The 23,026-nt window shown below is 36.5% G+C and overlaps 1 protein-coding gene across 1 annotated transcript in view; it reads left to right on the forward strand.

Moving 5' to 3' along the window:
- The window catches only part of CCDC7 (coiled-coil domain containing 7), a 108,004-nt gene that overhangs the window by 55,059 nt on the left and 29,919 nt on the right, over nt 1-23,026 (forward strand). Inside the window, exons 11-13 of the mRNA XM_043965647.1 lie at nt 8,413-8,443; nt 11,203-11,301; nt 14,107-14,204. Of these exons, the coding sequence (XP_043821582.1) occupies nt 8,413-8,443; nt 11,203-11,301; nt 14,107-14,204 (228 nt within the window). The remainder of the gene's footprint in view (nt 1-8,412; nt 8,444-11,202; nt 11,302-14,106; nt 14,205-23,026) is intronic.

Genomic DNA, 23,026 nt, shown 5'->3' on the forward strand with positions numbered 1-23,026 from the left:
TATAAATGAAGTAGCACTCTAAAGAAAAAATTGGAAAAGAAATGAGAGCTATGGAAGAAAGGATTGATAAGTAAATTAACAGTTTCAGCAGAGGAGATACAAAAACCTTGGCTAAGCAGTTAAACTCCCTGAAAATTCGAATGAACCAAAGAGAAGCTAATAATTTCATGAATTAATAAGAAATATTAAAACAAAGTCAAAAGATTGGAACGAAGAGACGAAAATGTAAGGCATCTCATAGCAAAAACAACTGGCCTAGAAAACAGGAGAAAACTTAAGAATCAATGGACTACTCAACTTTAAAAGGCATGAAATAGGCTAAAATATGAATAAGGAACAGAAAATCCTGACCATAGAAAGCTACTCTGGTGACAGGGAAGACCAAAACACAAACACAAAAGAGGACAACACTGTCAAAACACCTACATTTGAAGCCTCAGAAGGGAAAAGGAATTGGTCTCAAGACCAAAAAGCCCTCTTGGAAGAGCTCAAAAAGGATTTTATAAATCAAATAAGAGAGGTAGAAGAAAAATTGGGAAATGAGAATTATGCAGGAGAGAGTCAGTAACTTGGAAAAAGAAAATAACTCCTTAAAAATACAGTTGGACAAATGGAAAAGGAGGTGCAAAAGCTACTGTAGCCAAATTCCAGAATTAGCAGGTAAAGGAGAAAATACTGCAAACAGCCAGAAAGAAACAGTTTAAATATCAAAGAGCAACAATCAGGATTACACAGGACCTGGTAGCTTCAACATTAAACAATTGGAGGGCTTGGAATATAATATTTTGGAGGGCAAAGGAACTAGGATTACAACCAAGAATGTGCTACCCAGTAAAATTAATCATGATCTTTCAGGGGAGAAAATGGGCATTCAACAAAATAGGGGACTTTAAAACTTTCCTAATGAAAAGTCCAGAACTTCAACAGAAGTCCAGAACTTCAAATACAAGACTCAAGAGAAGCATAAAAAGGGAAAAACCCCAAAACAAAACATTTTATTCAATAAGTTTAAAATGTTTACATTCCCACATGGGAAGAAGATACTTTTAACTCTTGAGAATAGTATCTCTATTTAGGCAGATAGAAGTACACATATACAGAGTTTGCATATAAATTGATTTTGATGTGATGATATTTTAAAAAACCCAAAACCTTAAAGGGTGAGAAAAAAAGATTATACTGGGAGAAGAGGTCCAGGGAGACAGAATGAGGTAAATCACTTCACATGAGGAGGCACAAAAGACTTTACTACAATAGAGGAAAAGAAGGGTGGGGTGAGGATTCGAAGCAGAGAGATACACACAGAGTAAAGGTAAGACTTCAGCTGAAGTAAAAAAAATCAGGGGTAGCAGTCCTTATCTCAGATAAAGCAAAAGCCAAAATAGATCTAATTAAAAGAGATAAGGAAGGAAACTACATCTTGCTAAAAGGTACTATAGACAACGAAATAATGATAATACTAAACATATGCACCAAGTGGTATAGCATCCAAATTCTCAAAGAAAAAGTTGTAAGTTATGGTAAGAAATAGACAGCAAAACTGTATTAGTGGGGTACCTCAACCTCCCCCTATCAGAACTAGATAAATCTAACCATAGAATAAATAAGGAAGAAGTTAAGGAGGTGAACAGAATTTTAGAAAAAGTAAATATAAGAGACCTCTAGAGAAAACTGAATAGGGATAGAAAGGAATATCCCTTTTTCTCAGTGGTATATGGCACCTACACCTATTGATCATATATTAGGGCATAAAAACCTCACAGTCAAATGCAGAAAGGCAGAAATAGTAAATGCATCTGTTTCAGATTATGATGCAATAAAAATTATGTGTAATAAAGGACCATGGAAAGATAGACCAAAAATTATTTGGAAACTAAATAATCTCTTCCTACAAATGAGTGGGTCACACAACAGATCATAGAAATAATCAATAATTTCACCAAAGAGAATGACAATAATAAGACAATATACCAAAACTTATGAGATGTGGCCAAAGCCGTTTTTAGGGGAAATTTTACATCTCTAAATACCTACATGCATAAAATAGAGAAAGAGGAAATCAATGAATTGGGCTATGAATGAACTAATCAACAAACTAAAAAAACTAGAAAAAGAACAAATTAAAAGCCCTCACTTAAATATCAAATTAGAAATTCTGAAAATGAAAGGAGAGATTAATAAAATTAAGTGTATGAAAACTATAGAATTAATAAATAAAACTAAGAGCTGGTTAAAACCAATAAAATAGATAAACCTTTGGTTAATTTGATTTTTCTTTTAAAAGAAGAAAACCAAGTCACCAGTATCAAAAAATGAAAAGGGTGAATTCACCCCCAGTGAAGAGGAAATTAAATCAGTAATTAGGAGCTATTTTGCTTAACTATATGCTGATAAATTTGACAATCTTAAAGAAATAGATGAATATCTACAAAGTTATAAATTGCCCAGATTAACAGAAGAGGAAATCAAATCCTTAAATAATCCCATTTTAGAAAAAGAAATTGAACAAACCATTGACAAACTCCCTAAGGAAAAAAATCTGCAGGGCCAGATGAATTTACAAGTGAATTCTACCAAACATTTAAAGAACAATTCTGTGGGGCAGCTTGGTGATGCAGTGGATAAAGGACTGACTCTAGATTCAGGAGGACCTGAGTTAAAATTCAGCCTCAGACACTTGACACTTACTAACGGTGTGACTCTGGGCAAGTCATTTAACCCTCATTGCCCTGCAAAAAACCAATTGTAATACTATACAAACTATTTGGAAAAATAGATGAAGAAGGAATCCCACAAAATTCCTTTTATGTGATAAATATGGTGCCAATACTTAAACCAGGAAGTGCAAAAAATTATAGACCAATTTCCCTAATGAATATTGATGCAAAAATTCCAAATGGAATCTTAGCAAAATATCACCAGGATAATACACTATGACCAGGTGATATTTATACCAGGAATACAGGGCTGCTTCAATATTAGGAAAACTATCAACATAATCGACCACATCAATAACAAAACTGATTGAAATAATTATCTCAATAGATACAGAGAAAGTTCTTGACAAAATGTTCATGTTAAAAACACTTTAAAAATGAAAAACACTATTGTAATTAAAATTTAAAACATTCATAATAAAAACACTAGAGAGCATAGGAATAAATGGAGTTTTCCTTAAGATGATAAACAGTAACTATCTAAAACCATCAGCAAGCATTATATGTAATGGGGACAAGTTATAAGCATTCCCAATATGATTGGGGTGAAACAGAGATACCCACTATCACCACTATTATTCAATATTGTACAAGGAATGTTAGCCTTAGCAATAAGAGAAGAAAAAGAAATTGAAGGAATTAGAATAGGCAAGGAAGAAACAAAACTATCACTCTTTGTAGATGATATGATGGTATACTTAGAGAATCCTAAAGAATCAACTAAAAAACTACTTGAGGGGGGCAGCTAGGTGGCACAGTGGATAGAGCACTGGCCCTGGATTCAGGAGGACCTGAGTTCAAATCCGGCCTCAGACACTTAACACTTACTAGCTGTGTGACCCTAGGCAAGTCACTTAACCCCAATTGCCCAGCCCCCCCCCCAAAAAAAAATTAAAAATTACTTGAAACAATTAACAACTTTAGCAAAGTTGCAGGATATAATATAAATCCACATAGATCATCAGCAAGAGAAATTCCATTTAAAGTAACTGTAGACAATATAAATTACAAGATAAACCCAGGAACTCTAAACACAATTACAAAAGACTTTTCACAGAAAAAAATCAGATTTAAACAAATGAAAAAATATCAATTGCTCATGAGTAAGCTGAGGTAATTTAATAAAAAATTCTACCTAAATTAATTTAGTTATTCAGTGCCATACCCGACTACAAAAAATTATTTCATAGAGCTAGACAAAATAATAACAAAATTCATTTGGAAGAACAAAATGTCAAGAATATCAAAGGTATTAATGAAAAAAAATGCAAAGGAAGGTGGCCTCACTGTACCAGATCTAACTATATTATAAAGCAGCAACCATCAAAATTATGTGGTAGTGGCTAAGAAATAGAGAGGTAGATCAGTGGAATAGGTTAGGCACACAAAATAGTGGTAAATGAATATAGCAAAAATCTCCTGTTTGATAAACCAGACTCCAGCCTCCCAGATAAGAACTCCCTATTTGACAAAAAACTGCTTGGGAAACTGGAATATAGTATGGCAGAAACTAGGTGTAGACTAACATTTTACATCTTATACCAAAGTAAAGTCAAAATGGGTACATGATCTCAACATTAAAGGGTGATACCATAGATTAGAAAAGGAAGAAATAATTTACTTGTCATATTTATGGAGAGGGGAAGAATTTATGACCAATGATGAGATAGAGAACATTATGAAATGCAAAATGGATCATTTTGATTTACATTAAAATTTAAAAGTTTTTGCAGAAACAGAACCAATATAACCAAGATTAGAAGGAAAGCAGAAATCTGGGAAATAATTTTATAGCCAATATTAGCTTTTATATTTTAGATATAAAATATATCTAAAATATATAACATATATATTATTTATATAAATAATATAATTATATATTAGAAATTAGCCCATAAAGGCCTAATTTCTAAAATATATAAAGAACCAAATCAAATTTATAAGAATACAAATCATTCTCCACTTGACAAATGGCCAAAGGTTATGGATAGGCAGTATTCAGATGAAGAAATTAAAGCTATTTATAGTCATATGAAAAAATGTTCTCAATCACTATTGATTTGAGAAATGAAAATTAAAACTCTTAAGTACTACCTCATACATATCCAGTTTGCTACTATGACAGCAAAGGAAAATGATAAATGTTGGAGAAGATGTGGGAAAATTGGAATACTAATGCATTATTGGTGGAGTTGTGACCTGATCCAACCATTTTGTAGAGCAATTTGAAACCATGCCAAAAAGCTATAAAACTGTGCATACTCTTTGACCCAGTAATAACACTACTGGATCTTTATCCAAAAGAGAGTGTAAAAAAGGGAAAAGGACCCACATGTACAAAAATATTTAAAGCAGCTCTTTTTGTGGTAGCAATGAGTTGGAAATGGAGGGGATGGCTGAACAAGTTGTTGTATAAGAATGTAATGGAATACTGTTGTCGTGTAAGAAATGATGAGCAAGCAGATTTCAGAAAAACCTGGAAAGACATATTACATGAACTGATGCTGAATAAAATGAGCAGAACAAAGAGAACATTGTACACAGTAACAGCAACCTTGTGTGATGATCAACTGTGATAGACTTGGCTCTTTTCAGCAATACGATGATCCAAGCAATTCCAAAAGACTCGTGGAAAATGCTCTCCACATTCAGAAAAAGAACTATGGAGTCTGAATGCAGACTGAAGCATACTATTTTCACTTTTGTTGTTTTGTTGTTGTTGTTTGTTTCTTCTTTTTTGTATTTTTTCTCTTTGTTGTGATTCTTTCACAACATGACTAATGTGCAGATTAAAAAAAGAGCCAGTGTACTATCTGAAATTCATGACTGAAAAAAGAACAGATATTATATTTCAAAAAGTCATGAACTGCCTAGATCTTGAAGAACCAATGAGTCAATAAGCATTTACTAAGTGCTAGACACTGTTTTAAGGGCTGGAAGTATGAAAAAATACAAATAGTCTTATCTAATGGGAGAATCTGAAAATATAAAAAGAAGCTGAAAATCAGTGAAGGGAATGGGGAAGGGAAAGAAATGGTGGAGAATGTCCTGCAACTCAGTAGTATAGCCTAGAGAAGCAATAAAGAGATTGTTGGTCTGGGTCACTGCCTTAAATTGGAGGTTCTGGGAGGAACCAGCCAGTCAGAGGGAGAGATCACAGGAACAGAGAGTACTTCCAGTGTGAGAGAAGTGTGAGAGGTAGCCCATGGGTGGAATGAGCGTCCAAGGTGAAAAGACATTCTAAAACAAAATCCTGTAGAGATGAGTCAGCAGTGCTGTCTCACAGGTAATTGCTTCTCCTGGGTCCAGAAAATCTGAGATTTTTTCTCTAGACTGCCAGTGTAAAAGCTCATGTAAAAACACTTCCCTCTTCACAAATGGTGCTAGCCAAATTTTCCACTCTTGGATATCCCAGAGGACAAAGTGAAAGTAGAAAGAAATCCCAGAATGAAAACTCTCAGGAATGTGATAGCCAAGATCCATAGTTTCCAACTCAATGAAGAAGTACTGCAAGCAGTAAAAGAATTCAAGGAAATGCAGTCAGGATCACACATGATTTAGTAGCCACCACTACTAAGGAGCACAGAACTTGTAATATGATATATATTCTGTAAGGCAAAGAATGTAGGTTTACAGCCAAGAATAACTTACTCAGGACATAGAGGGTTTCTAATTAAAAGGCCTAGTTGATTCTGTTGTGTCTTTATGATCATAAGAAAAGAATTGAAAGAGAAGAGAAGAGGAATATACTAGGGAGGGAAAGGAAAGGAAGATTAGAGAAAAATTACTTCTGCAAGTAGAAATCAAGAGGAAGCAGTTTCCTCTTCCTTAGTTTTTTTTTTTTTTAAAGACTATAGGGACCACTTGTTAGTTATTCTATAGTGGTGATTCTTTTGTGTGTATATTGGACTAGGTGGCTGATGAAGTTCCTTCCAACTTTCAAATTCTGTGATTCTGTGAGTAAGAAAAAGTTCTCATGAAAAAGAAAAGATCTGGAAGTTAGTGGATTGTAAGCTTAAAGTGTAATCATTATAGTGTGATATGACAGCTGTAAACAGAAATACAAACTTATTCTAGGTTAAAAGAGGCACCTAAGTCTACTGTATTTTCCCCTTGGTCAGATTTTATCTGGTACATTGTGTGAAAATGCAGTTTAAGTATAATAGGCAGGTTTCCAAGGCTCCCTAGAAGTGACTAGCGTTAACAATCAGTGCTCCTTGGTGAAGCTAGAAAATGTGTGCAGGCATACATTTCCCAGAGGCTTCAGGTTTTATGTTTCCTTTGCCTTTGAAGAGACTTCTTTTTGCTAGTTTCATAGGCTTGGGATGAAAAAAGAAATACCTGTCTGAGTTATATTTTGTGTTTTCATTCTGAGTGTGACCAATCAGTTTTGTGTTCTGCATTAAGAAATGCATTAAGTGAGGCAGCTAGGTGGTGCAGTGGATAGAGCACTGGCCCTGGAGTCAGGAGGACCTGAGTTCAAATCCGGCCTCAGACACTTAACACTTACTAGCTGTGTGACCCTGGGCAAGTCACTTAACCCCAATTGCCTCACCAAAAAAACAAAACAAAACAAAACAAAAAACAAAAAAAACCCAAAGAAATGCATTAAGTAACTATGCAAGGAATTTATTGATGTGGTTATTGGAAAGATACATAACAGCAGTTATAGTTTGTTAGTCTCTTGCCTTTGTGGATATAGTCACAGCAGTCCCTGCATAGGCAACCCAAATTGCCAATTTGTCACCCAACCCTAGATACAGAAGTACTGGGAATATGGAAAGTCCCTTCAATAAAACAACCAGGAAATGTTCAGGCAGAAATAAAAAACAATGCCCCATATAGTGAATCATTCACTATTTCTTTGGTTTCATACCCCAAAGGAAGGATAAATGGAGAGAAGAATACTGGAAGTACCCTTCTGACATTTTCCCCCTATGGTCAGGTGCAAAATATCTCAGAGCAAAGTAGGAGTTTAGAAAGAACTTACGAGAAGATGTAGATCTCACCTTTGGAGGTCAGGCAACGAGAAGGTTTGTCTAGGATTCAAAGGAGACTGATCAGTGTCAAATAGGAACATAAGTGGAAAAGGAGAAATTCAGAGGGTGGAAAGTGACCATCATGCAGGTAGTTGTTGGAGTTAATCCAATACTGTGTTCCCTGTACTCTGTATGTGATCAACACAATTGACCAAGAAGTTAGAAGTGCAGTATGTAACCATGTCCTCCTAACTGGAACACACAGGGACCAAATTAATGACTTGGAGTTTAATATACTGTTTTAACAAATCCAGACACACATACCAATAAACCAACTTTAGTTATTGAAAGATAATGGGAGATAGCACTGAAGTTCACATATGACACTTAAGATATACCAATAGATGATTTTAGTACTTTTATCAGTGAAGTAGTAAAATTGTCCAATTTAAGTATTGACTGTTTTATATACCCTCTGACATCATTATATCAGGAGTGTTAGTAAGTTTACTTGTTTGTTAGGCTGCAAATAGGAGAAAGCAGGAGAAAAAGAACACTAAGAATAGTCTACAAATTTGATTAAGAAACCTAATTACTTAAATGTTAGCACATTTAAATTTAATTTAGAATATTAACTTTTATATAAACTTGGGTTTTGTGCAACAATTATTACTGGAAAATATGTCTCACGTACAAAATTATTTTTTTCTCTCCAGAATAATGAATGAACTAGATAATCTTGAGTTTGTAAGTATGCTTTACTTTCAAATTGAAATTGTCTGCTTCCTGTAGTAAATGTATCAGCAGCACCCTGCCCTTGATAAATTCAGCAGTTCTTAGAATTGCTATAAAACACAAGAGGTAGTGAGTTGGTAGAGATCCATCAAGAGGGCAATATAGATGTTGGAGCAGTAAAAGTGGAGTCTACAATTCAAGCATTGCATTTTCATAAGACTCTATTGGTGAAGAGAACGATTACTTGATGTTGTTTGATGTTCCAAGCTTGCATAAGGGGTGAAGTTGGCAGGATCCTGGAAAGCACAAGTAGGAAAAAATTGAATAATCTTTTTTCCCTCATTGAGGAGAATCTGATGCAAATGCAAGGTTTGAGTTCACAAAAGTTTAAATTAACAACAGGCTTCCTGTTCAGATCTTAAGGTGAAAACTTTTGATTCAGCTATGTGTATATCTTTGAGATAGCTTCTTCTTTCACATTTAGATAGAGGTTTTTTATAGTACTTCTCCATCCTAACTGATTTTTCTAGGAAATTTCAGATTTTTGCAATTCTAATCTTGGGTTTGTACTTTCTAACAGTGCTAGAATTGTGGCCCAAGATAATCAGAGCAAATACCAACAGAGCTCAGTTTCCTATTCTGTAAAATGAGGGGGTTGGACTAGATGATTCTAAGGTTCCTTCAAACCCCAAGGTTCTGTGATTCTGTAACTTAGGAGTAAGTTCTGTCTTGGAAGAATTCCTGGGAATGGCTTGACATCTCATTATTAAAAGATTCAGCTATAGATTCTTGTGATTTATAAACCTGATTGGTAACCAGTCCAAGTGGATTTGTTGACTTTGAACCACACTCCCTAGAAAACTGTAGTCTTATGTATGGGTTTCGTACTGTTTCGTAGATTTTTCTATTTGTGACTAGTTCTGGTGAGACAAGTTTATTGCTATTAACTAGGGTAACAACAGACATTCTAATGCAATAAAAGCTGAGTATGTCAACAATATAGGGTATTTTTGTCCCCCCCATCCCCTATAATTATATTGGAGTATATTTGGAAGAGTAAATTATATAGTAATGAGCCACTTGGAAATTTAAATTTAAGCATTGTACGAAAAGTTATTTCTCACCTTGCTAAATTTTACACATGGATGAACCTCTGATCTGACCAAATCAGGATATTCAGAATATTTGTAAAGCATGTTATACTGTTAATGTCATGTTAAGTCCAATGTAAAATTTCTCTAATCTGCTACAATGTCTTCTTTAATCATGGATCTGTCTCCTTTTCCTTTTCTTAGGCTGCAAATTCTGTTTTTCCATGACATATATTAGAAACTACACATTGCTGATATAAGATGTGATTATCTTCTCAGTGCCACTTATATTTCCTAGCTGTTATTTCATGAAACTTCATTTGAAGAAATGAAATCTCTGTCTGAATATATTTTGAATTTCTTCCTCGATGCTACCATAGGATCATAGATTTAGAGCTCAAAGGGACCTTAAAGACTTCTGAGTCCAATTTCCTCATATTGGAGCTATTTTAGAAGAGTTTCATAGACTTCCTTAGACTCCTCTGAGATTCAGGGAGCTACAGAATGAAAATGGGGTTCTTAAGAACAGCTTATGTTCATTTTAAAAGACTCAAAAGGTGAAAGGTGTTTGGAAAAGATACTTTGACTAACTAATGATACTCGTGTGCATGAAAATGAGCCGTTTCCCAAACTCTACTTCAAAAAAACCCAATGCAACAACAGAACAAAAATGATTTAATTATATAATCACGTTCTCTTTATTCACTGCTTCTGCACATATGGGCCATTTTTAAGGTGGACAGGTAACATATAATTTTTTGAGGGGGACTTATGTTTATGAGGGGGAGTTATGTTAAATGCTTCCAGCTTGATAAAGCTGATGAATAAAATAAGTAATGTTAGCCTATTGAAAATGAACAAGGCAAAAATAACTTTTTTCAGTTTGAAGATATTACAACAAAACCTGTTGAATATGATGAGAATAAAAAGTCAGTGAGGTTATTTTGAGACATTTCCAAGTGAGATTTCCATAGGATACAAAAAATGCAGAACCATAGTCTTTCCTCTCCTTATAGTTTTCTTCAGATACCCTTATTCTCAGTGGCACACATTGATTTAATGTTTTAAATGGAAATGGTAATTTTTGAAATCAATCTCCAAATTTACTATTTTATTAAAATTTTTAATGTAGCTATATTCTACTAAGATTCTGTTACATCATGGTGTACAGGTGACCCTGGGTTCTCAAAATCATTGTCTATACAGTGAAAACCCTGAAAGGTTTAGCCTAGTTAAACAGGCTTCATCTAGGGACCCAGTGATGTACTGTAACCTGAGGACCAGCTTATCTAATTGAGGGATTCTTGACCAAAGGACATCTGGACACCAAATGATTATTTTTTTTCTTAGTTAGAATAGCCCATGAAAGCAGTCTGCTCATGGACAGGGTTTTTGCAATGTGTTGATGGAGGGAGTATCCACATGAATGAAATCATAGATCTTTTGAAGTATTGAAGGACTCCTATGTTATGTAATGTTTCCATTTAAAACATATAGACCTAGGTAACAAGTGTTCCAAACAAGGGTAATGTGGAGGATAAATTAACTGGTTGTTTAAAAAATAGTAAATTAAACACCTTTGTTTTCTCATTAATTTATTATTAATTATCTTAATAACCTATAATTTTAGATATACATCTATTTTTCATTGTTATGTAACAATGTAACATTTGCTTTTAGAAATACAAGTTGATTCAAACTGATTTAGATATAGTAACAGAAGAAAGAATGATATTAGAGAATGAACTCAAAAAAATTAAGGGTCCAGAAAAAACAGAGGTTAGTATGATTTTAGAGTTTAAAAATAATAACAAATACTAGTAATTTGGGAAGAGGGCGTCAAAAAGATATTTTGACAAATGTCTTTGGTTATCCCTACCGTGTGTATTTGAAAACAGTTCTGCTTTTAAAATCATGACATAGAACATTAACTATCCAGGTAAACTTAAAAAAGGAGGTAGCTAGGTGACTCAGTGAATAGAACACTGGGTCTGGAGTCAGGAAAAACTGAATTCAGATGCAACTACAGACATTTCCCAGTTTTGTGACCCTGGACTAGGATATGTGACCCTTTGTTTGCTTAATCCACCAGAGAAGGAAATGGCAAACCACTCCAGTATCTTTGCCAAGAAAATCCCTTGGACAGAACCGGTGTGGGTCCACAGGGTTGCTCACAGAGTCAGACACAACTGAACAACAACAACAAAACTTTAAAAAACACTTTAAGGGCAGCTAGGTGGCTCAGTAGATAAAGCACCGGCCCTGGATTCAGGAGGACCTGAGTTCAAATCCAGCCTCAGACACTTGACACTAGCTGTGTGAACCTGGGCAAGTCACTTAACCCCCATTGCCCCACCAAAAAAACCCTTTAAAATAATTTTGCTGTCATCTGCAATAGCCTTTATTCATTCATTCAACATTTATTAAATGCCTACAATATGCAAGTCACTAGCACATGTGTTATAGGGAAAAGAGAGCTGACCTCAGAGTTAGGAAGACTTGGATTCAAGCCGTGTATCATATATGCATATATGATACAACATAGGGTATATCATACAATACATCATATATATGATTTATAATACATGATATAGGACTATTTTATATATATATATATATATATATGGCTGGCATAGGACTTGAATCCAAATCTTCATAACACTGAGGTTAACTCTCTTTCCCTTGTAGCATTTGTCTTAATGACTTGCATAGGCAATGTACTTAATAAATATATTGCTTGTTCAACCCTGGTTAAATCACTAAGCCTCTTAGTACCTCAGGTAATTTCTCTTAAGACTATAAGCTGCAGAACAGTAGCTGATCTGTAATGGGTAGAGGAAATTTTCTCACCTGGAATCCCCTAAACCATTGAAATTACAAGTCTATCTCACCCCTTTTTCCCCCCTACCCTCTCATCCCTCACCCCCCAAGTCTTGTTGATTTTAAGGCAACAAATTTTTCAGTATTTATTAAGCAATTACCTTCTGCCAAACAGGATTTTCTATTTATTCCTGGAGCCACTGGACATTATGAAGTGGTTAGATGGGGGAGAGTGATGGGATCAGGCCTGAGCTTTAAGATTATTTTGGGCACCTGAGTCAAGGATAGATCGGTGTAAAAAGAGACTTAGGGCAGGAAGAGCAACAAGAAAACTACTGTAGTAGTCCAGGCAAAAGGTGATAAGGTACAAGGGTGATTGTGTAAGTGGAAAGAAGGAGAGGTATACAAGAGATATTGTGAAAGTAAGAATGACAAGATTTGTTGGATTGGATATGTAAACAAAATGCATCTATCACCTTATGGTAATTAATAATAATAATGATAATGGTAACAACCTCAACTTTTGAGCATCAAAAATCCTTCATAATTTGCATCTAAACTACCTTTCCAGACTTATTACACATTATTCCCTGTCATAAACTCTGTGATATGGACAAATTGTCTTTCTTGATGGTTCTTATTTTATCTCCCATCTTTTCACAGACCTGGAACCTCCTTTCTCCTCATTTTGTTTTTTGGAATTCTTGGCTTCCTTCAATATTCAGTTGAGGTGTCACCTCTTCTATGAAGCCTTGGCTAATGCCCCAGCTGCTAGTGTATCCCCATGCCCAAAATTACCTTGTATTGATTTTGTATGTATTTTTTATACACTTATATGTGTACATGTCCTTTCTCCTTTCCAGAGACACCTTTTTTGCATTTCCAGTACCTAGTACATTTCCTGAAACAAAAAAAGGTGCTTAATAAATGCTTATTGAGACACCTAGGTGCAGTAGGTAAATTGCTAGAGTTGGCATCAAGGAGACCTGAATTTGGCCTCAAACTCTTAGTAGCTGTGTGTCTCTAGGACACCCCAGGATACCATGGAGTCAGCCAATGCTGGCGAAAGTGCCTACTCCCAGAGGAAGTAGGACATGTGATAGCTGCCTGTTTTAACTAATTATTCTTGGGTGGTTAGGTCAGTTGTTTCATCATATTTGGCATGCAAGGATCCTGATTACTGCAGGGTAAAGGTAAAATGGTAATACAGCAAATCAATAGATGCTTTTGAGGAGAGGGCTGAGTGAGGGGAAATGACTGGGCCAAAGTCAGAAGAAATTTGATTCAATTCTTTCTGAAATGAATCCTGAATTGAGGTGGGAAACACTACTACTAAGGTGGGAAGCACTAGAGCCCAGATATCTTGATTTCTAGCCTAATATTCCTTGAACTGACATGTTGAAATTTGACCTCTGTTTGAAGGACAGGACAGGGACATTGACCCTTACAGAGTAGTGACTTTCTGGATTAATCAGGCTAAACTACGGAACAGTCCTCCTAGGTGTACCTTAGCCCTGACTTCGCCTCTACCCCTTTAGTTCATGGGAAAGTTGTCTGGGTGGGTAAATAAAGTAAAAGGTCTTTGAGATAGGAGACAGAAGAATGCCAAGGAAGAAATGTCCCTTCAGTATTGCCTCCTTACCCTCCAGTCTTGTGTTGATTCTATAAGTATAAAATGTGGGGTGGGGGACTTTTCTCCTCATAGCACTATATGGGGATTTGCTATAATCTGGGATTATTTGTTCTGACCTTATCATTATGCAGCAGTTGCTACAGAAAGAAAAGACACTCTTGGAGTTGCAAAGGAAAAAATCAGAAAAAAAAGCATCCAGAGACTCAAGTAAATTAGGAGATCTAGAGAGGTAAGAAATAAGGACAGGTATCATTTAAAAAAATGGATTCCCATTAGTTGCATGTACTTTTTATTTCAGCTGAACTCTGATATTGTATCCCATGACCATGGCACTCCCATGGTTTATGGACCTTGGCTCATATTATTACCTAGACCTGTAATCTTTTCCTTACTTCTCTTTGCTTATTGAATCCCTACATGTCCTTTAAAGCCCAATTCAAATGCCACCTCCTCCAGGAAGCCCTCTCTGAACCCCCAATTGGTGTATATGCCTCCCCTACAAGATTTCACATAGAGCTTGGTTTTATAACTTGCAATTGTACTCATCATATAATTTTGTGTATTACAGTTCTATGTGCTAGTAATTAGTGTTTTTATCTTGATTCTCCCCTTTCCACCCCAAGTTCCTTGTGAGTAGGCATTTACATAAACTATATATCTTCCCAAGGGCTCTGCACAGAGCTGTAAGTACAATAGGTATTTAATATTTGTTTTATCAAACATCAGGAATAACTGCAAATGTTTTTTAACCAGATCTCTAATTGTATTGGTATAGAGAACTCTCCTTGTATAAGGAAGTTCAGAACCTGGTTCAATACCTTAGAGTCTTAGATGGTAACTGGGCCACTAGAAGTGACTTGACTTCCTCAGAGGCAAGATTAGTACCCAGGTATTTCTGACGACCAGGCTGGCTCCTGACACATTATTTCATGCTGCCTCTTTATTAAATTGAGGTAGCAGGTGCCAGTTAATTGAAAGGCATTTGTTAAGTATCAGCTATATTTCATGATGGGCAGCTAGGTGGTACAGTAGATAGAGTGCTGGGCCTGGAGTCAGAACCTCATCTTTCGAGTTCAAATCTGGCCTCAGACACGTACTTATTGTGTGACCTTGGGCAAGTTACTTCACCTCGGTTTTCTCATCTGTAAAATGAGCTGGAGAAGGAAATGGCAAATCACTCTAGTATCTTTGCCAAGAAAACCCCAAATAGCATCACAAAGAGTTGGACACAACTGAAAAATGGTGCTAGAGATACAAAGATAAAAACAAAATGCCTTCTTTCCTCTATACATATACACATGCACACACTTGTGTATGGATATATATGTATGTATGTTTTATGTATGTATGTATGTAGATAGAAAGTAAAAGCAAGGTAATTTCAGAAGAGGAAGCAGGTACAAACTCCTTGAGGAATCAGGAAAGTCATCATGTAGGAGGCAGCACTTGATCTGAGCTTTAAAGGAAGCGAGAGATTCTAAGAGATGGAGGAGAGGAGGGGAGACATTCCAGGTCTGGGCACTGGCACAGAGAAGAGGAATGTGAGGAATAGGACTATGGAGTGTGAGAGGTAGTGATGTATACTATGTGTAGAAGAATAGGCTCAAGGCAGAGGACAAAGGGTTTTAATTATCAACAAAGGAGTTTTTAATTTATCCTAAGAGCAACCTCAGAAACCACTTGATATTCTGATGAAGTTTGAGTATCAGCCTCCCAGCAAAGTGTAATAACCAGTAATAAGTTGTTAAGAAATCCGGTTTTAAGTTTGTTATTGTAAGGATTCTGTGTTTCGCATTTGTGTGTGTGTGTGTGTGTGTGTGTGTGTGTGTGTCTTTCTGTCTGTGTGTGATCTATCCCATATACATTGAATGTCCTTTTACTCCATCTTTTGGAATGCACTAAATATGAGCCACCCATATGTGGAACCATCAGTTACAGCAAATGGAGAAGTTTTGAATACTGTGGATAGATTCACTTACCTAGGCAGTATTCTTTCCAGCAGTGTACACATTGATGATGCAGTTCATGCATGCATTGCCAGAGCTAGCTCAGCATTTGGGAGGCTCTGAAGGTAAATGTGGGAGAGAAGAGGTATTAGACTGACTATCAAATTGAAGGTCTGCAGAGCTGTTGTGCGAACCTCATTGTGTGCCTGTGAAACTTGGACAGTGTACAGTGCCATGCCAGGAAACAATCGCTTCCATTTGAATTGCCTTAGGAAGATTCTGAAGATCACCTGGCAACCTAAGATACCAGACACTGAGGTCCTCTCTTGAGCTAAACTGCCAAGCATTCAAACTCTACCATAGAGAGCACAACTCCAATGGGCCAGCTCTGTTGTTTGAATGCCAAATGTACACTTGCCTGGAAGACTTTTATGGAGAACTCACAGAAGGCAGGTGCTCACATGGTGGTCAGAAAAAGTGATATAAGGACACTCTCAAGGTCTCTCTTTGGAACTGATTGCATCTCATGGGAGACACTGAGACAGGACCATCCAGCATGGTGTGTCTGCATCAGAGAAGGTGCTGTGCTCTGTGAGCAAATTAGAATTGAAGTAGCTCAAAGGTGAATTTAGAGAATGCAACTCAAATGTTCACATTGATTATTCGTTCCTGACCTGTGGTAAAGCATTCCAAGCTCATACTTGACTTGACTCTAACATAGTAATGTCATTTTGGTCCTCTTCAAAGAACAACCAACAAAATATGAGCCATAACCTAATTTACTATAATCACAATTATCCTGGGATCAAGAGGTAGGCATTTTAATGAGCCAGTAAGTATAAGAACAGAAGAACTCTTCTTATTAAAGGCAGATCCCCCCATTAGAATTGAACCCATTCCAAACCTCATTTATGCCTAGATATGGAATCTGGAATGAGTTTGGTGCTCTAGACCCCATGGATCCAAGTGAGCAGTTTCTTAGTGCCAATGTAATACATATTTTAATACACACTGACTTTTTTTTTGAGGCAATTGGGGTTAAGTGACTTGCCCAGGGTCACACAGCTGGTAAGTGTCAAGTATCTGAGGCCGGATTTGAACTCAGGTCCTCCTGAATCCAGGGCCGGTGCTCTATCCACTGCGCCACCTAGCTGCCCCGATACTGACTTTTGATGCTTAGCCTCTGTAAAAGATTATTGTATATGTCTGTTTTTTGTTCACTGTTATCTAGTCTCTTGAAGTAATCCATTCTTTATTCAGAATCATGTAGTTCAGATAATTTTAAAGTATTATTATACCTGAGAGTATGAATCTTTTCGTTTTCTAACTGGTATAGCACCAAATCTATTGATTAACTTGGATACTGTTATTATCTTTACTATATTAGCTCAACCTAATGATACACATTGAATATCTCTGCAATTAATCAGTGCTATAAACAATGCTTTACAGCTGTTTCTCTGTTAGTCATATGTCTTTTTTTTTTTTTGAGAGGCAGTTGGGGTTAAGTGACTTGCCTAGCGTCACACAGCTAATAATTGTTAAGTGTCTGAGGTCGGATTTGAACTCATGTCCTCCTGAATCCAGTGCTCTATCCACTGCACCACCTAGCTGCCCCCAGTAATATGTCTTTTTAACAATCTTAATAATATTTAATTTTTCCAGTTACATGTAAAGACAGTTTTCAACATTTGTTTTTATAAGATTTTGAGTTCCAAATTTTTCTCTCCCTCTCTTTTCCCTTCCTACTCCCCAAGCCAGAAAGCAATCTGATATAGGTTTTATATATATATATATATATACACACACATATACACAATCACATTAAATATACTTCTGCATTAGTCATATTATGAAAGAATCAGAACAAAAGGGAATAACCTCAAAAAAGTAGAAATAGTATGGTTCAATCTACAATCAGAATCCACAGTTCTTTTTTCTGGATGTGGACAGCATTTTCCGTCATGGGTCCTTTGGAATTGTCTTGGATCATTGTATTGCTGAGAAGAGCTGTGTTGCTGTGACTGTGTACAATGTTCTACTGGTTCTGCTCACTTCACTCAGCATCAGTCCACTTAAGTCTTTCCATGTTTTTCTGAAGTTTGCCTGCTCATCATTTCTTTTTTTTAATTTTTCTTTTCTTTCTTTTTTTTTTTTTTGAGGGCCATTGAAGGTTAAGTGACTTGCCCAAGGTGACACAGGTAGTGTCAAGTGTCTGGGGCCGGATTTGAATTCAGGTCTTCCTGAATCCAGGGCTGGTGCTTTATCCACTGTGCCACCTAGCTGCCCCATGCTCATCATTTCTTAAAGCACAATAGTATTCCATTACATTCATATACCACAACTTGTTCAGCCATTCCCCAATTGATGGACATTCCCTCAATTTCCAATTCTTTGCTACCACAAAGAATGCTGCTATAAATATTTTTTGTACATGTGAGTCCTTTTCCCGTTTTTGTGATCTCTTTGGGATACCGGCATAGTAATGGTATTATTGGGTCAAAGAGTATTCATAGCCCCATAGCCCTTTGGGCATAGTTCGAAATCATTCTTCAGAATGGCTGGATCTGTTCACAGCTCCACTAACAATGCATTAGTGTTCCAAACATTCCCTAAATTTCCTGCTATGGATCTGTTATCCTTGTATTTATTCACATCTTGCTGAATCTAGTTATATTTCCAACCTTTATTACTTCTTGGGAGGATGTAATTTATTTACCCTGCATAAACAAATATTTTCTTTAAATTAGAACTTCAACTAACGTTCTTTCAAACTTCATAGGCTTATAGATTTAGAGCTTGAAGGACCTTAGAAGTCACTGAGTTCAACTCTCTCAACTTAAAGATGAACAAACTAAGGCTAACCTTGGGTATGTGACCTGTTCATAGCATATACACATAATGCATATACACTGTGCAATACATTATGCACATAATGCACATAAGTGCATACCATTTGCATAGCATATACTATGTGCAGCATGTGCATATACTATGCGCATAATGAGCATAGACACTGCACATAATGCACATATACTATGTTTATGCACTATGCGTATGCACATATGCATGCTTATACATACACGTGTATATGTATATGTGTACGGGTATATGTATGTGTATATATGCATGTGTGTATATATATGAAAATAGGAACTTTGAATATATTTTTGAAAAATATGTATTGAATTTAAAATGATACCAAACCTGTCACATTTATAGATTTCCTTCTACTTTCTTCTGCATGTTCGTTTTAATGTTTCATTAAGACTTTTCTTTTTCTTTTTTACATAGTTATCACTATTTGCCTATTCCTGCCCCACAACTCTATTTTCCCCACCCCCATATAAGCCTTTCTAATAAGAGTAGTATAGCAAAACAAATTTACCCATTAGCTGTACCTGAATATGTAAGATTTATTATGCATCTTTAGTTCATTACTGTTTTGCCAAGAGGTGGGAAATATGCTTCATTATCAGTCTTCTGGAGTTATGATTGATCATTGCCTTGATTGGAGTTTTTAAGTGTTTCAGAGTTATCTTTTACACTGTTGTAGTCATTGCATCAGTTGTTCTCCTGATTCTGCTCACTTCACCCTGTATCAGTTCATAAAGTCTTCCCAGTTTTCTCTGAATCCATTCCTTTCATCATTTCTTAAGACAGAAGAATATCTTACTACATTTGTATTCTGTTATGTGTTTGGCCCTTCCCTAATTAGTAGAAGACATTTTGATTCCAGTTTTTTGTTACCATAAAAATGTTGCTATATTTTTGTACCTAAGGATGTTTAATGTCTTTGTGGCATGAGCTTTGCAGGGCGAGCAATATCCTAAGGATTTACCTCATACAAATGAAAGCTAGCTTTTTATTTTTTCTTAAAAAGAACTGAAAGTGGGGCAGCTAGATGGTGCAGTGGATAAAGCACCGGCCCGGGATTCAGGAGGACCTGAGTTCAACTCTAGCCCCAGACACTTGACACTTACTAGCTGTTTAACCCTGGGCAAATCACTTAACCCTCATTGCTCTGCCAAAAAAAAAAAAAAAAGAGTTAATTGGCTCAGAGGACCAAAGGGTTAGGTTAGTTTCCTGATTGCTCAAATAGAGAATCCAGGGCACTAGATACTCCAGTTATTCCCTGGCCTTCTGACCATCATGGACAGCATAGAGGCAAGAAAACTTCACTCAACTCAAAATTATTTCCTTGATGCATCTCTTTTCACTGCTCTGAAAATTCTCTCCTTGCTCTAGCTAAGTAAACCTATTTCAGCTAGCTATGGCACAAAAAGGTTAAGAATCCTTGTTCTTTAATCACATTTTATTTTGTTTCATTTATGGAACAACCCAAGCATTTCCATAGCATAATATAATAAAAATATGATTGCACACGAAACTGCAAATGTTATATACAACTTGTTATTCCTTTTAAATATATAATAAAATTATCATGTACTTTTTTTTCTTTTTTTTTTCCTTTCCCTCCCTCCCTCCTCCTCCCCCTGTCCTAGAGATGGCTACCATTAGACACAAATAGGTGTGTGTGTATACATATACATATATATATATATATATATATATAAAATTATTCCATACAACTTCTGGTTTTCAGTTCTTTCTCTGTCTGCAGATAGCTTCTTTCTTCATATGTCCTTTATGGTTAAGGACACCTATTTTTGAGTACTTTTTTTGCTGTTGTTATAAGAATATTCATCAAGAGTCTTTCCAGGGAATGCTTTTCTGTATTTCCCAGGCTTCACAGATCTGTGACAGCAAATTGGCCACAACTTGGAAGCCTCCTTAACATTTCAGATATAGTCATTACTTCTCCCCTTCGGTCCCTTGTAAACCCATCTGGCCCTGAAGATTTTTTCTTAGGCAGTTCATTGATGGTTTGTTCAATTTCTTTTTTTTTTTTTTTCAAATGGGCTTATTTAAGGATTTTATTTTCTCTTCTGTTAATTTGGGCAATTTATGTTTTTATAAATTTTCATCCATTTCCCTTAGATTGTCAAGTTTATTGGCATTCAGTTGGGCAAAATAATTAGGAGCTATTTTGCCCAACTGTCAATAAGTCATATGTCTTTATAGAATAATTCCCATATATGCATATATGTATACATTTTTCATATTTTAGATTGTGTTTCTATATTACTTTTCCAGTTTTAAAATTTTTTTGTGGGGGTAGTATCACTAAATCACAGCATTTCAGAGTTAGGACCCTGGGGGCCATGTGGTCAGGCCAACCCATACCTGAACAAGAATGCTTTCTACAGCATAATGACATGGTCTTTTAGCCTTTTCTTGAAGACCACCACTGAAAAGGAATACATTACCTTTCTAGCCAGCACATTTCACTTTTGACACACCATGGGATGTATATGTCTGAGAATGAATTTTTTTTTTTCAGGGCAGTGAGGATTAAGTGACTTGCCCAGGGTCACACAGCTAGCAAGTGTTAATTGTCTGAGCCTGGATCTGAACTCAGGTCCTCCTGAATCCAGGGCTGGTGCTTTATCCACTGCACCACCTACCTGCCCCTGAGAATGAGTTTTTTTCTTTCTTTTTTTTTTTTTTTGAGGCAATTGGGGTTAAGTGACTTGCCCAAGGTCACACAGCTAGTAAGTGTTAAGTGTCTGAGGCTGGATTTGAACCCAGGTACTCCTGAATCCAGGGCCGGTGCTCTATCCACTGCGCCATCTAGCTGCCCCCGAGAATGAGTTTTTAATGAAGAATTTAGACTTGATGGTTCAGGACCTCTTCCTTCCTTCCTTCCTTCTTTCCTTCCTTCCTTCCTTCCCTCCTTCCTTCCTTCCCTCCTTCCCTCCTTCCCTCCTTTCCTCCCTTTGTGAGTCAAACCAGGTATTCTCCCTCATGTGCAGTTCTTTGACTTTAGCTATGCATTCATAGGAAACATATACAATCCTAAAGAACATCCCATGTGTTCTATTTTCTTTGCTCCATTCTAGTTCCTACATATTTAGATCATGCTGGTTTGCCTTACTTAGACTTTTGACATCCAACCTTCTCTGTCTCCTGGCATTTCCATCTTCCTGCTTCCTGGCTGACTGACTGGTTTATGACCCATTGCATTTCCTGACCCTGTGTTCCAGTTTACCTCTTCTTCTGCCATTAGAATCTAAGTTCTTTCAGGATTGGACCATCTTGCTTGCTTTTGGGGGTCTGTGGGGTATTCAAGGAGGACTGTCACCTTTGGTATAAGGGCTTGCTGAGCCTTTTTTCAGGGCTGCTCAATCACGTTTCGTGTCCACCTGTCACCCAACTCTCATCTGTGGCTCCAAGAAGCTGTAGCTCGTGCAATAGCCACACACCTGTCTTGGCAGACAGACCAGACCAGGTTGAGGGTAACTGATAGAGCTCAAACACATTGGTGAGTTAAATGGATGTCTGTCTACCTTTAGCATGTGGAGGCTTCCCTTGGCAGAATGGACAGGTGAGCACAATTTGTTCCAACCAGAAGAAGGAGGTGCTTAGAGTTCTTAGAGCTTGGTCAGACATCAGAGATACCAAGGCCATCCACTGCATTCGGGGCCATTGCCAGTAATCCTGACTTTTGTCTAGCCACTGGAATTCAGTGACTGTGGAAGAGAGAGTGAGGCTGATGACTTTGTGCAGTTCTGCTTCACTTAAATCAGATTCATGAACAAGTCAAATCATCACCCTGTAATGTCATTGGTTCTCTTTGAAAATGAAGGACAAGCAACAGGTTTTGCTGGCTTGCATTTTAGTCTGAGCACTAAGCACAGTGCCTGGCACAGGTTAAGTGCTTAATAATTTAATAACAACAATTAATTGCTTCATCCATCTCTGTCTTTGCTCTCTCCTTTTCTCTCTTCCCCCCTTTTCCTTGACATCCCTTGATGATTCCTATTTGTTCTTTTTTCCTAACCTATTGTTAATTTTTAGTTTGTTTTAAATAGTAATCTCTAAGCTTAAGAAAATTGATTTCCTCTGGTTACTTATTTCTTGTTTCTTCCTTCCTGCCATACTTATTTACCTTCTATATTTATTTGGGGTGTCTGCAAGGCAAATTTTCTGTTCAGCTTCCTTGCCTCCCAGAAATACTTGAAATGTATCTCCTTTGTTGAGG

Source organism: Dromiciops gliroides, chromosome 5, assembly GCF_019393635.1.
Source record: "Dromiciops gliroides isolate mDroGli1 chromosome 5, mDroGli1.pri, whole genome shotgun sequence".
Classification (NCBI taxonomy): Eukaryota; Metazoa; Chordata; class Mammalia; order Microbiotheria; family Microbiotheriidae; genus Dromiciops; species Dromiciops gliroides.